The sequence below is a fragment of the Lampris incognitus genome, chromosome 1 (assembly GCF_029633865.1).
Source record: "Lampris incognitus isolate fLamInc1 chromosome 1, fLamInc1.hap2, whole genome shotgun sequence".
NCBI lineage: Eukaryota > Metazoa > Chordata > Actinopteri > Lampriformes > Lampridae > Lampris > Lampris incognitus.
Window position 1 is genome coordinate 131,028,372 of NC_079211.1, and position 15,982 is coordinate 131,044,353.

The window sequence follows — 15,982 nt, forward strand, 5'->3', positions numbered from 1 at the left end:
GGTCTGCAACCGCAACTGTGCATCCAGGATCGGACTATTCAGCCACCAAAGGACTCACAAATAGGAGAAGATGGTCATCATCAGATATGACGGACAACCAGCAATCGCGCGTGTGTGTGTGTGTGCACGCGCACGCGTGTATGTGTATAGAATTTGTGTGTGTGTTATATATATGAATGTGCTTGTGTCTACGTGGATGACTTACATGTGGTAAGCCCACTATTTTCAAAAACTGTTCTGAAATAGTCCTCAAGTCAATCATCTTTGCTTATGTGTGTGTGTTTCTTTCCTTCAGAGCCTGAAGCGTAGTTTGGAGCAGGCTCGAATGGAGGTGTCGCAGGAGGATGATAAAGCGCTTCAGCTCCTTCATGACATCCGGGAGCAAAGCAACAAGCTCCAGGAAATCAAAGAGCAGGTAAGAGGCCATGTTTTTGGAGTTAGTGAATGTAAAGCTAAACTGTAATCTTTTCAGTGTCGCGGGGTTCAAAACCGACCTATGACCTTCATCCCATGTTCTCCCCTCCCTCACACACTCCCCCAGTGAATATTACCTGATGAAGCAAAGGTGGCTTAACCGAAGTCTGTAAAAATGAGGCGATCGAAAGCAGGTTAGGATGCATACTTTGTAGTCACGTGGTTGTGCGTTTGAAACTTGGAACCTTTTTGCTGCACATGGTTTTCCCCCCCGTCTCCCAACATTGCAGCTACTTTCATCTATTCCTCATAATGAAAGAGAAAGAGCCAGCAAATCTGATGGAGCAGGTCAGAAGCTGTTACCACAGTGTTACTCACTCAGGTGCATGTTGTGAGCGCCCTCTAGCTGTGAGGGCGTAATCAGTACCTCTGGCTCAAAATACTGCATGCATGGTACACCGCTATATTTCTCTTAATCAGTATGTCATTGCGTTTTGGAGTCTTCAGTACAAACCGAGTCCAGTTTTTTCTTCTTCTGTTTTTGGCATTTTAGCCTTTGTTGCCTTTTTTTTCTTTTTTTTTTAACTACATGGTGATGCTGGTGGGGTGGCTTGGGTCCTGGACTGTTCCGGTGGCATCTGGACACTGCTTGGCATCCTGCGCATCATATTCTTCATAAATTTTATAATTCAATTATAATTCTGTTATTCTCTTTCAATGTTGTATTGTGTAAATTGTGTAAACACAACATCCATTGCACGTTTTCCATCTTGGGAGAGAGATCCCTCCTCTGTTGCTCTCCCTGAGGGTTCTTCCTGTTTTTTCACCCTGTTTTAAGTTTTTTTTTTTTAGGGAGTTGTTCCTTATCAGATGAGAGGGTCTAAGGACAGGATGTTGTGTTGCTGTAAAGCCCACTGAGGCAAATTTGTAATTTGTGATATTGGACTATACAAATCAAATTTACTTGACTTGATCACAAACAGGGCGAAAGCAGGGGATGTCATGTGACAATGGTGCCAAGCTGAACTCAAACCTGGGATGTCACAATAAGGCCGGAGCCCATGTGGTGCACACTACGCTCTACCTGCTGAGCTACTTGAGTGCTCTCGAGTCTATTTTTGAAAGCTTGTTGGCTAACTGTGAGGAGTTTTCTATCAGACAGTCCCTGTTGCTGTATGAAAAGACACAAATCTGCAAAAAGCAGGTTCTCCTGGAATGACTAAAAAGTTTATTGTTTCATCTCAGGTTTATCTTTGCATTTATGCAGTTGGTTTAAGACAAGATAAGATAAAATAAAATAAGATAAGTCAATGTTATTTGTGTTGCCCAATATCACAAATTTGCCTCAGGGGGCTTTACACCAATACAACATGCTGTCCTTAGACCCTCGCATTGGATAAGGAATGACTCCTTGAAAAAAAAAAGATACAATCAGCTAGAACTTCACTGAGCCCGCAGGAAATTACTGTGCCAGCAGTTGCTCAAAAAAGTATGCAGTAGGAAAAGATGCATAAGATGAGTAATAGGATTAAAGCATTGAAGTATGCAGACATTAAATTCAAGCAAAAGTTAAGCAAAACCACTGAAATTCTAGCTGTGTGTCATGTTATTTCCCAAAATGAACATGTCATATTTGCTAGATTAAAGAAAAATGAGAGATTTTGGTCTGTGTACTCCATTCAGACATGGATTAAAAAACAAACAAACCTATATTCCTCCATCTTGGACAGTGCCTTGAGGTGTATACATAGTGGAACGATGAGCGCACTTTCAAATGACGAAGATACAGGAGAGAATTACACTCAGCCCTTCATTACCTTAATGGCATGTGTAATGTGTAAGATTGTAGATTTGTGGTTTTGAGGGTTTGTGTGTGTGCGTGCGTGCGTGCGTGCGTGTCTGCATCCGCGTGTGTCTACACCTGCGCGTGTCTACATCCGCCTGTGTGGAGACATGACATGACCATGGACTGCAAATTCCAGGAATTAGGTTTTTGTGAGATTGACAAAGGAGGGCAACAGAGAAAAGGCATGAAAAATCTTCACCCTGGCATCGTGCAAGATTTTTTTTTAAAGGTAATGGAAAAACAAGCTGTTTTTTTTTCTCAGCGTACAATTGCATGGGTTACCAGGGGCTGAGTATATCATGTGATGGTTGCCATGGCAATGAGAGCCATATACCTCGAGTATGAGTGAAGAGCCTGTTGGTGCAGTGGGCAGGCTGTCGTGATGAGACTCTGGGACCTTGGATCATACAGCTTGGGAAAGACAGAAATTGTGATGAACAAAAATAACCCATAACCAATGATTCATCCTGACTGATGGCAGTGGCATCAAGTTTAGGCTGGCTTGTTTGTGACTGGAAGGTTTGCTGGTTCAAATCCCATGCCTGTTTGGGGGGAGGGGTCATGCTTCCCTCTCTAATCATTTCACACTACTTTTTTTTTCATTGACTTTCATAGCGAAAACATTCATCAGAATATCACACAATGTCACATATGACCCCCAAAAGACCCATCTCACACATTCTTCACGGAATTATTCTGCTATTCAAATTGAGTGCACACTACTACTACTACTACTACTACTACTACTACTTATGGCTACTCCCATTAGGAGTCACCACAGCGGATCATCAGTTTCCATTTCTTCCTCTCCTCTGCATCTTCCTCTGTCACACCAGCCACCTGCATGTCCTCTCTCACCACATCCACAAACCTCCTCTTTGGTCTTCCTCTTTTCCTCTTCCCTGGCAGCTCAGTATTCAGCATCCTTCTCCCAATGTACCCAGCATCTCTCCTCCACACATGTCCAAGCCATTTCAATCTTGCCTCTCTTGCTTTGTCTCCAAAACGTCCAACCTGAGCTGTCCCTCTAATATACTCGTTCCTAATCCTGTCCTTCTTCGTCACTCCCAATGAAAATTTTAACATCTTCAATGCTGCCACCTCCAGCTCCGCCTCCTGTCTTTTCGTCAGTGACACTGTCCCCAAACCATATAACATAGCTGGTCTGATACACACTATTCTACGCAAATATGCATAAATGTACCCATACATATGTACGTACACTACCGTTCAAAAGTTTGGGATCACCCAAACAATTTCGTGTTTTCCATGAAAAGTCACACTTATTCACCACCATATGTTGTGAAATGAATAGAAAATAGAGTCAAGACATTGACAAGGTTAGAAATAATGATTTGTATTTGAAATAAGATTTTTTTTACATCAAACTTTGCTTTCGTCAAAGAATCCTCCATTTGCAGCAATTACAGCATTGCAGACCTTTGGCATTCTAGCTGTTAATTTGTTGAGGTAATCTGGAGAAATTGCACCCCACGCTTCCAGAAGCAGCTCCCACAAGTTGGATTGGTTGGATGGGCACTTCTTTGAGCAGATTGAGTTTCTGGAGCATCACATTTGTGGGGTCAATTAAACGCTCAAAATGGCCAGAAAAAGAGAACTTTCATCTGAAACTCGACAGTCTATTCTTGTTCTTAGAAATGAAGGCTATTCCATGCGAGAAATTGCTAAGAAATTGAAGATTTCCTACACCGGTGTGTACTACTCCCTTCAGAGGACAGCACAAACAGGCTCTAACAGGTACTATTTAATGAAGATGCCAGTTGGGGACCTGTGAGGCGTCTGTTTCTCAAACTAGAGACTCTAATGTACTTATCTTCTTGCTCAGTTGTGCAACGCGGCCTCCCACTTCTTTTTCTACTCTGGTTAGAGCCTGTTTGTGCTGTCCTCTGAAGGGAGTAGTACACACCGGTGTAGGAAATCTTCAATTTTTTAGCAATTTCTCGCATGGAATAGCCTTCATTTCTAAGAACAAGAATAGACTGTCGAGTTTCAGATGAAAGTTCTCTTTTTCTGGCCATTTTGAGCGTTTAATTGACCCCACAAATGTGATGCTCCAGAAACTCAATCTGCTCAAAGAAGTGCCCATCCAACCAATCCAACTTGTGGGAGCTGCTTCTGGAAGCGTGGGGTGCAATTTCTCCAGATTACCTCAACAAATTAACAGCTAGAATGCCAAAGGTCTGCAATGCTGTAATTGCTGCAAATGGAGGATTCTTTGACGAAAGCAAAGTTTGATGTAAAAAAAATCTTATTTCAAATACAAATCATTATTTCTAACCTTGTCAATGTCTTGACTCTATTTTCTATTCATTTCACAACATATGGTGGTGAATAAGTGTGACTTTTCATGGAAAACACAAAATTGTTTGGGTGATCCCAAACTTTTGAACGGTAGTGTACATTTGTATACGTCCTTTAATTATTGTACGTACTATGGTCATTAAAATGATCAAGGCAAGTCGGAGAGGTCATGACAGCGTGAGAGACAGTCCACCCTGCTGTTCATTTTGCCAAATACATAGTGACATGGTGTCATTTTTCTGTGAAGGTATCCATCTTTAGCTGCAAACTGGGTATAATGTTCTCCATGGAATAAAGCTATCTCAGTCAACAAACTGGTTTTGAGTCAGACATTAAACCGCTTATTGCCCCGGTGCTTGACAGCAAACAGAAGACTGTGGTTGTGATAGGGAGCTCTAAAAGTGTGAATGTCTATGAAAGTAAAGCAGATTTGCACCAAAAGCTGTAATGTGTGTACCATGGCAAACATACCCCGGATAAACGCGGGTTAACACACGTGCTCAGTAATTCTCCCTTATGACTGTAATTGGAGACTCAAGCCAGCATCCTCAGTATAATAAAGTTAGTCATTCCCTCTAGTATTCCAAGATTGTTATTTCATCCTGTCACATGAAACCCTATTACATTATATTACTCCATCTTCCCATGGGTGCTTGTCAGCAGGATATTTTCGTCACCTAAATCCAGCGTTTCATCTTGAAAAGCATCTCCTACCCACGCACTGTCGTATGACTGCAGTGTTTATCATCTTCATGCAGAAGGCATGCAGTGTTGGATCAACAAACATTAGAGATTGAGGATGGACTCATTTTTAGTCAGAAGCGAATCTGTGCCTTAAAAATAAGGGCATGCAAATTCTGCTTTGCAAAAATGTCATCAAAAGAAGCGACAACAAAGCGTAGTTAGTATAGTATCTCTAGTTCAGCATCAGTGCCTTCAAATATCTACTATACTGTATGAGGGATTCCCCCATCCCATCTGAAACAACCGATTTGTCCACCATGGCTTTTTTCTGGGTCAAGGCATTCTGTCTCTGGCATTAATAGTTGACCTTTTGAAGTGCTTTTGAGATACCAGGACAAGATGCCCAGGCCGTAACAGATGACTGAAGAAAGGATCGCTTTAATCTGTTTGGTTGGGGAAACAAACGGACAGCATGAAAGTGAGAAAGCAGTGCTGGTTTTCTAAGGATGGTAGATTGGATTCCTTCTTTCCTAAGAGGCTACAGTAGAGCTGTCACTCAGACGGGGCTTCACCCAGCATGCTTGAAGTGCAGGAGTAAGCAGGTTAGGGCAATGGGGAATGTGTGTGTGTGTGTGTGTGTGTGTGTGTGTGTGTGTGTGTGTGTGTGTGTGTGTGTGTGTGTGTGTGTGTGAGAGAGAGAGAGAGAGAGAGAGAGAGAGAGAGAGAGAGAGAGAGAGAGAGAGAGATTGTTTATGTGTGAATGCTGATGTGTTGGGACTGCTGACAATACTAATAAAATACATAGGTTTGCTCTGCCTTGTCCAGAAGAAGAAGAAGAAGACACTTTTATTGCCACTGTACATACATGTAATGAAACTCATTCTCTGCATTCAGCCCATCCACTATACACACTGACAGCCGTGTACACTAGGGGTAGTAGGGAGCAATAGTGCAGCGCCCGGGGACCAACTCCAGTTCTTTGTCATTGCCTTTGTCAGGGGCACAGATGTGTTGGACAGGTTATTATTGGCCCTAACATGCATGTCTCTTTTTATGGTGGGAGGAAACCGGAGCACCTGGAGGAAACCCACACAGACATGGGGGAAACATGCAAACTCCACACAGAAAGGACCTGAGATGGTCTGGGGTTCAAACCCAGGACCTTCTTGCTGTGAGGCAACAGTGCTAACCACTGGGCAACCATATTGCCTAGACCTCAGACCATCAGACTTCATAGATCCTTATGTACCTCCTCCCTGTTCCCAGAGCTGAAACGAATTCAGCAAGTTGAATTGCTGCATGCAGCGCTATCCTAGCATCCACTTTCTGTTTAGCACTGTTTCATCATCACTGAGACTAGTTAAGTGTTTTATCTCCAAATTATTTCCTCATTTTCTACTTTGCCCACATATCCATCCTAGAATAGGGATTCCTCCTTTCAATCCTCTTTGTGGGGTTTGGCTAATTTTTCTTCTTCTGAAAGCGTTTTTCTATGGAGTTTTTCCTCATTGAGGAATCAGGGGTTGTACGCAGTATGTACCTGCTTCTCACTGGGAGAATGAAACTGTGACTGCGGGCTACAAAAATGAACTCGACTTGAATATGTCCACACCTCCATATGCTCGGACCATAATTATTTTTTTCTGTTATTTATAGCTTTAATCCTTCTTGTTCCACCTCATCCTCTTATGCAGTCTTTCAAACTCATTATGATTGATTTGGATTAGTCAGTGATAATGAAGGTTATCAACTCCCTGGCAGAATAGAAAACCAGAGGGTTTCCCAAGGACTGGAGATGGGAACTGCTGCTGGGCTATAATCTCTAGATCCAAGACCCTGGGTGTCACACTGAGGGATCATAGAGCTCTAGTCTAGTCTATTGATGGTTTGACCTACTGAAAAATTTGTTGTGATGGATTTGCAGACCTCTGAAATGCTAGAAAGAGCTTAACAGGTCTTCATCGGCGCCAAGTGAATATTCACCTTATAAAGCAGTAGTATAAATGGCCAACATTACTGCACTTTACCTAACCGATGTTAGAGTCTACAACTGCATCTTCTTGCAACATATATATATATAGATAGATAGATAGATAGATAGATAGATATAGATAGATAGATAGATAGATAGATAGATAGATAGATAGATCGATAGAGATATATATAGATATAGATATATAGATAGATAGATATAGATATAGATATACACGTACATATATATGTTGTAGGGATAACACTCCATTTATTAGCCATAATACAAAGCAGTCTTCTGTGTGTCTCTCAAATGCTGCCAAAATTGTGCACAAAAGAGATTGTGCAGACAATCCGTGAATGTGACAACTGCAACCCTCACTTGCCATCTGGGAATTGCTGTTCTTATATGGCATTCGGTGGCATTTAGTACAACAGTTATTCATAGCATTGTTATTCGCATTTTCTTATGCTGTATAGCCGATTCTGATGAAGTTCACTGAAGGTAGTGGGAAACGAGGAAGTAAGGGTTGTATGTTCACATTGACGGATTGTCCGCCAGGGATGTCTTTGGGAGACACAATGTCGGCGGCGTTTCAGAGACACACAGAAGACTGCTGTTTTCGTCAAGACCACTCAAGGTGAGACCGAGACCAGACCAAGTTTTTAGGGCTCGAGTCTGAGTCAAACTTGAGACAGAAGCTAAATCTGAAGTTAAAGTTTAAGAAGTTAATCCGAGTCAAGTCCAGGATTTGAAGGTGCAAGTTCAAGTCAAGGCCAGCCAAAATGTATGTAAAGAAGACCAGAACAGTGCAAGTCCAACTAAATACCATGACTGTAACTGTAGCAGTCTACCATTGTAGTAAAGGTCAAAATTTCACTACACTGTAACAATTAGTAAGCCCCCCCCTTTGCCAAGGAAGGAATGTTTCAAATGCCAATTTTCTAATGTTTTAGAGACATGCTACATACATAATAAAAGGGGAATAGATTTGTTTATATTGCAAGGGAATTTAAGACTCAACTGGTTTTGAAAAATTATCACAAGTCTGCACTGTCTGACTTAGAGTCAAGTCCGAGTCAGTACGCTGTAAAGACTGAGACGAGACTGAGACCTTGTCATTCCTGCAACAGACTGAGCGATAATGCTGAAAATTGTGCTTGTTTCCCCTTAACATTTACAACTGTTAATGTGTAATGAATGACAGCAATTTGTTTTACCCCCCGCCCCCTGCCTCCATAAAACCTCAAATTACATCGCAAGATGATTTCCTTTGTCTTTTTTCCTAGGACTGAGTCACTGTCTGTCTGGTGTCTTAGAGGAATTCAGAATCAATTTCCTGCCTTGTAACTGTCTTTGTAGTGGCGAGGCATGAAGAGCAGTAGACAGGCCAGCTCCCCAGGAGAGGCGATGCGGTTGCTTGGTGACAGAGGAATATTTACAGGAATTTGACTCGGTGGGAGTGGGAGGGGAAGTCTTCATGGGAAAGGGGAGTAGGGGAGGCCAGTGTTGATGCTCACAGGCGGAAAGTAACTAATTACATCTGATGTTACTGCTGTGTCTGACTTCTTTCATTTCCAAGATCTGGGCTGTCTGAAGCATATATTTCATGTGATTTTATTAATCCATCTATTCAAATATCTATTTGTTTATTCATCTATCTATCTATCTATCTATCTATCTATCTATCTATCTATCTATCTATCTATCTATCTATCTATCTATCTATCTATCTATCTATCTATCTAATCTAATCTGTCTGTCTGTCTGTCTGCTGCATGTCTGTGGGTGGACCTAGGTGGGCCTGGGCCCACCCACTTTGCACTCAGGTCCACCCAATCAGAAGGTTTCCTTTTTTTTTGCTGGATCATCAATTCTTGTTCCTTGCTTCTTGATTACAATATGATGATGATAGGTCAGATTTTTTGAGTGGCAGTGCATTTCATAAATGCCAGATTGCGAGCAGCCCCTCCCCTTTCACTCAGTGTACAGCCTGTGCATTACACAGAGGAACAGTCGCCTACTTTCCGCTAGCTAGCTGCTGGTAATGTAAGTTACGATAAAAATCAGGCTAAACAAAGCAGTTTGCTTAAGTTTGTCAAATAAAAAATTGAGGAGCAGAAGGAAGAGTATTCAGTTCAAATTCAGGTGTCATTCTTAACTCACCACCCACACCAAGCCCAGTCATCTCCTGCTGTAATCATCAAAAGTAAGCTAATTTACAATTTTGGATTGTCGTAGCCTATTGCCTATTTTAATGTTATTGTTATTGGGTATAGTTTTGTTGGGTGTACAGTTGGAATTTATGTTGATGTTGCTGCATCTGCTATGTGTGTGTGTGTGTGTGTGTGTGTGTGTGTGTGTGTAAGTTTAAGAGAGTGTGTGTGTAAGTGTGTGTGTGTAAGAGTTCAATTCAGACTAAAATGAACTAGTTCATGGTCGTTCATAGTTCACAGTTTTAAATTTTGAACTAATTCAATTCAATTCAATTCAATTCAAAACTGTATTGCAGATTCAGGGTCCATAACAGACAAAGACAAATAGATAAAAGACAAACCCCAGACAATACAAAGAGTAAACACAACAAAATAACATAAATGGAACAAATCAGTGTCTTATAAGCCAGCAGCTATGCCAGTGGTCCCACTGCCGGGATTGGTAGCATGTGGCACTGAATCTTATATTAGTCAAACTGTTGATGATTACATTATCAGAGTCATTGAGCCGGCAAATAAATTTTACATGAGCTTTCTTAGAAGAGCCTGAAAGGTACTGACTCCTGCAGCCACAAACATTTCACTTGCACTACACCATCTAGGTCTTTTTAGTAGTATTCTCATTGCATCATTATAAGCCACTCGAAGCCTCTGTAAGCTTGCTTTTTTATAGTTTGACCACAGGTGTGCAGTATAGAGTGTTGTAAAATATGCTCTGAACAGAGACATCTTCACATTAACTGAACACATACCAAACTTGTGTGACAGAGTGTTTGCTTACATTATGCGGCATTGCCTATAAATATCATCATCCTCTGTCATTTGTTCAGTAATATAGTGCCCAAGATATTTCACCTTATTACATACCCCAAGATTATTATCAGACAATTTAAAATCAGGAAATTTTAGATGACTGACCTCTTTGGTTCTGCAGATCATGACAACACTCTTACTAGCGTTGTATTTGATATCATGCTCCACACCATACACAGAACATATATCAAGGAGCTGCTGGAGACCAGCGCTACAGGGACTAAGAATGACAAGGTCATCTGCACACATAATATGGTTCACCAAGGTATTACCAATCATGCACTCAGTGTTACAGGCTTTCAGCTGCTTGGACAAATCATCAATATATAAATTGTAGAGAACTGGAGACAGAATTCCCCCATTGCTAACCCCAAATGGGGCTGAAACACTATTACCACATTTCACTTGCATAGTCTGGTGGGCATACCAATAAGCCAGAATTCTCACAATGTATTTAGGCGCCCTTCTTTGACTCAATCTAACAAACAACCTTCTATGAATAACATGATCAAACGCTTTAGAAGCATCAATAAAGCACATAAGAACCGATGAGTTTTGGCCTCTGTATTTGTTAATAATTTCCTTTAAGGCATATTGTGGAGTTAGAAAACAACGAGACAGGAGACGTGAGAGTAGACGTAGTCGAGGTAGTTTACTAGCTCCAACTTTGCATGTCATACGTTCGACAACGACACTGAACTGACTGTGAACCGGAAGCGGAAGTGCATTATCTGACCCCTCGCCTCTTCCCTTAAAGGTACACCGTCCTCTTAGGTGAATGTCTCTCGATATATAGATGTGGGTCACCACACAGGCCCCCCCAGAATTCACCTAAACAAAACAATGCAAAACAGCAAAAGTGCAAGTCATGAACATAAAAATAGACTCTACAACAGAACAGTCAATGACATAGTGCAAAGTCACGGGGAAAACAGGTGACGAGTCGGAGGGCGGACCCTGCGGCCATAACGGCTGCGCTTCACAGGAGGGGAAACAGATGGGGCCGAAACCCGGGCCATAGGCGGGGCCGAAGCAGGAACAGAGGCAGGTGCCGGGGCCGACCTAGGAGGGCGCCCCCGCCGCGGGGGTAGGGCCAATTGCATTGGCTCCCCAATGTCCAAGTGAGCGGGCTTGAGACGGTCTATAGCGACCCGCTCCGGCCTGCCCCCCATGTCCACCACAAAGTTCTTATCCCCCGCCTCCAGGACGCGGAAGGGCCCGTCGTATGGGGGCTGCAGCGGGGACCGATGGCTGTCGTGCCTAATGAAGACGTACCTCGCCGATGGCAGATCCTTGGGGACGTAGGACCGGGGGAGGCAGTGTTGAGACATCGGAACGGGAGCGAAGGCACCGGCAGCGCTCCGGGACGCACTGAGGTGAGAGGCGGCCGACCAGGGAGCCGTAGCATCCGGAAGAAACTCCCCCGGAACCCGCAGGGGCTGGCCATACACCAGCTCAGCGGAGGAGGTCTGGAGGTCTTCCTTCGGGGCCGAACGCAGGCCGAGCATGACCCACGGGAGCCAGTCCATCCAGTCGCAGCCAGTGAGGCTTGCCCGCAGAGCGGCTTTCATGTCCCGATGGAACCGCTCACAAAGTCCGTTGCTCTGCGGGTTGTACGCCGTAGTGCGGTGGATCTTCATCCCCAGGTGCTCAGCGACCGCCGTCCAGAGCTCCGAGGTAAACTGGGAGCCCCGGTCGCTCGTGATGTCACCAGGCGTGCCGAAACGGGCCACCCAGCAGCCGATGAACGCCCGCGCTACCTCTGCTGCCGTCGTGGAGGACAAGGGAATAGCCTCTGGCCACCTGGTGGCCCTGTCCACAATAGTGAGGAGGAACGTATAACCACGGGAGGGGGGCAGGGGACCCACCAGGTCAACATTGACGTGGTCAAACCGCCTCTCTGGAACCACAAACGGCGCCAAAGGGGCCTTGGTATGGCGGTGCACCTTGGCGCGTTGGCATGCCACACACGAGCCGGCCCAGGCTCTAACATCCTTACGGAGCCCAGGCCAAACGAACTTGACGCTCACCAGCTTGGTCGAGGCCTTCACTCCCGGGTGGGAAAGGCCATGGACGGTGTCGAAAACTCGGCGCCGCCAGGAAGTAGGCACCAGGGGGCGCGGTTGACCGGTGGAGATGTCACAGAGGAGGGTGGTGTTGGCCGAGTCGAACGTCACTTCCTCCAGCCGTAGCGCCGTAGGGGTCGACCGGTAGTCTTGAACGGTCGCGTCCTTGGCTTGGTCCGCTGCCATAGCGGCGTAGTCGAGTCCCAAGTGAACGGCGTTAACAACTGCCCGTGAAAGGCAGTCGGCGACGAAGTTATCCTTGCCCGACACGTGTTGTATGTCCGTGGTAAACTCGGAAACCGCCGCGAGATGGCGCTGCTGACGCCCAGACCACGGTTCTGAGGTTTTGGCCATACAGAACATCAGCGGTTTGTGGTCCACGAAAGCGGTGAACTGTCGGCCCTCCAATAGGAACCTAAAGTGTCTGGTTGCGAGGAAGAGACCCAGTAGTTCCCTATCAAAGGTGCTGTATTTGCGCTCGCTCTCACGGAGTTGTTTACTGAAGAACGCCAACGGCTGCCAGCCCCCCTCCACCCACTGCTCACACACGGCCCCCACGGCGTAGTCGGAGGCATCCGTTGTAAGGGCTATGGGGGCGGCAGGCGACGGGTGAGCTAGCAGCGCAGCGTTGGCCAGCACGGTCTTGGCGGCCACAAAAGCCTCGTCCATCCCCGAAGACCAGTCCAGCTCGTCCTTAGACTTCTTACCCCGCAGGGCCTCATACAGGGGACGCATGATGTGGGCGGCACGGGGCAGGAAACGGTTATAAAAGTTCACCATGCCCAGGAATTCCTGCAGCGACTGTACAGTGCGGGGGCGGGGGAACATGGTGACAGCCTCAACCCTGGCAGGGAGGGGAACGGCCCCCTGTGGAGTGATGTGGTGCCCGAGGAAGGTGATGGACGACTCCCCGAACTGACACTTAGCTGGGTTGATGATGAGGCCGTGTTCGCTGAGCCTGTCGAACAGCTGTGTGAGGTGCGTCATGTGTTCCTCCGCCGACGCGCTGGCCACGAGGATGTCGTCTAAGTACACAAACAAAAATGGCATGTCGCGGAGCACAGAATCCATAAGGCGCTGAAACGTCTGCGCCGCCCCTTTAAGGCCGAAAGGCATACGTAAAAACTCAAAGAGCCCAAAGGGTGTGATGACAGCCGTTTTTGGGACATCCAGTGGGTGGACCGGCACTTGGTGATACCCCCGCACTAAGTCGATTTTGGAATAGATGGCAGCGCCCGCCAGGTGGGTAGAGAAATCTTGTATGTGCGGTATGGGGTACCGGTCGGGGGTCGTGGCATTGTTTAGGCGACGGTAGTCCCCGCACGGGCGCCAACCCCCGTCGGCCTTAGTAACCATGTGAAGAGGGGAAGCCCACGGGCTGTCAGAACGGCGGACAATGCCGAGGCGCTCCATAGTCGAAAACTCCTCCCTGGCTATTGCGAGCTTGGCCGAGTCGAGGCGTCGGGCCCGGGCGTAAACTGGGGGGCCCACTGTGGTGATATGATGTTCCACGCCGTGCTTGGCCACCGCCGAGGAGAAGGTGGGTGTGGTGAGCTCGGGGAAATTTGCGAGCAGGCGTTGGTATGGATCCCCGGTGGAGAGTGTGTTAGCGAGGCACAGCGCTCCAGCGCCCCCAAGCGTGCAGGGGTATGACGCAAAAGAGACGGCATCAATCACGCGACAGTTTTTAACATCCACCAGCAGGTTGAAAGCACAGAGGAAATCCGCACCTAGGAGCGGGGTGGATACAGCAGCCATCACAAAGTCCCAGCCGAAACGTCGGCCGCCAAAACACACGTCCACATGTCTGATACCGTACGTCCGAATGGACGTGCCGTTGGCGGCGTCCATCTGGGGGCCGTGACTGTCGGTCATCGTGTCCACAGCTTGTGCTGGTAGTATGCTGCGTTGAGCGCCAGAGTCAACCAGCAGCCGTCGGCCCGACAAGGAGTCTCTGATGAACAACAGCTTGCAGTCACGGCCGGCGCCCATAGCCGTTAACGAGCGCCGGCCTTGGCGTTTCCCTGAACCCTGTAATTGCAGGGTTTGCGACACTGTTTTGCTTTTGCCCCAAACCTGGCATGGTAATAACAGAGCCCGTCGTCAGGTTGGCGGCGGGCTGTCACCGCAGCCGCGGTGTCCATATAGTCGTACACAGGTGGTGGTGGGGTGGTCTGGTGGGGTAGCAGGGCATGCACAAACTGTTGCCGGTTGGCCAGGAAAACCCGGTCTGCTTCAGCAGCCAGAGAACGGTAGTCCTTGGAGGCGGCGAGAGGAGAACTGGCCAGTGCTGTGCGTACAGGTGCGGGGAGCTGCCTCAGAAAAATGTGTGTGAAAAGAAAGGCCGGATCAGCCGATCCCAGCACAGACAGCATTTTTTCCATTAACTCAGACGGTTTGCCGTCGCCGAGGCCATTCGGGGGCAGTAAACGGTCTGCCTTCTCCAGCTCCGACAGTTCAAATAGTTTCAGGAGGAATGTCTTTATAGCATCGTACTTGCCAGCAGCTGGCGGAGCTTCCAACAGCGTCATTGCTCGCGCCGTTGTCGATGCGTCTAACGCCGCCACTACGTAGAAGTACTGCGTTGCATCCTGCGTTATCCCTCTCAGCTGGAACTGGGCTTCCACATGTTGAAACCACGGCCGTGGATTATGCTGCCAAAAGTCGGGTAGCTTCACAGTAGCGGTGTAAATGCTAGCGTTAGCAATAGCCATGTTGTTAGCACCGGCGTCGTCGTTGTCAGACTCGTATTAGTAGTTCGATCACGTCGGGGTCACCAATGTGGAGTTAGTAAACAACGAGACAGGAGACGTGAGAGTAGACGTAGTCGAGGTAGTTTACTAGCTCCAACTTTGCATGTCATACGTTCGACAACGACACTGAACTGACTGTGAACCGGAAGCGGAAGTGCATTATCTGACCCCTCGCCTCTTCCCTTAAAGGTACACCGTCCTCTTAGGTGAATGTCTCTCGATATATAGATGTGGGTCACCACAATATATACATAAGTCAGTGCCATGTTTAGCTTTAAAACCAAACTGGTTATCCGTGGAGTTGATAAACTCATGCACTCTATCAAGCAATATTCTTTCTAGGACTTTTGACAGTATGCTGGCTAGAGCTATAGGCCTGTAGTTATCTAGGCTGCATACTTTACCTGCTTTGTCCTTAATGACTGGCGCTAACAGTACAGACAACACTGAGTCTGGTAACAAGCCATGGACCATAAAGCCAGTAAAACAGATAGCAAGGAGAGTGTAATGATCTGTGCCCTCTGGCTATGTTAACTTATAACATTAATAAAGCAAGGACGACTTCTCTCGTGCTGGGTGTTTATTCATCGACCGGATTCCGACTGACGTTGTTACGTACATCACGTGACTTTGTTGTGGCGCTACGGAAAGCCGTAAGGGACATTAGCAAATCAAATATTACTAGCAAATATTACATCTCCCTTTTTCTGAAAAGTGCTGCTTTCTCTGCAGAGATACAGACCACGTTGAGCACGTTTATAAGCGAATACAATCTTAATAAGAAAGAATATGAAAGTGGAACTCTTATATAACTGGACTGCAACAAAGTAGTGTAAAACATTTCCTTCACTGTCTAAATGTGACACCGTAATAACATTTCATCTTTTTTTTTTTTC

General features: G+C 46.2%; 1 protein-coding gene across 1 annotated transcript in view; it reads left to right on the forward strand.

Annotated features, from left to right (window-relative positions):
• Positions 1–15,982, forward strand: part of LOC130117276 (citron Rho-interacting kinase) — an 86,538-nt gene that overhangs the window by 2,981 nt on the left and 67,575 nt on the right. Inside the window, exon 2 of the mRNA XM_056285486.1 lies at positions 296–415. Coding sequence (XP_056141461.1) covers positions 296–415 — 120 coding nt within the window. The remainder of the gene's footprint in view (positions 1–295; positions 416–15,982) is intronic.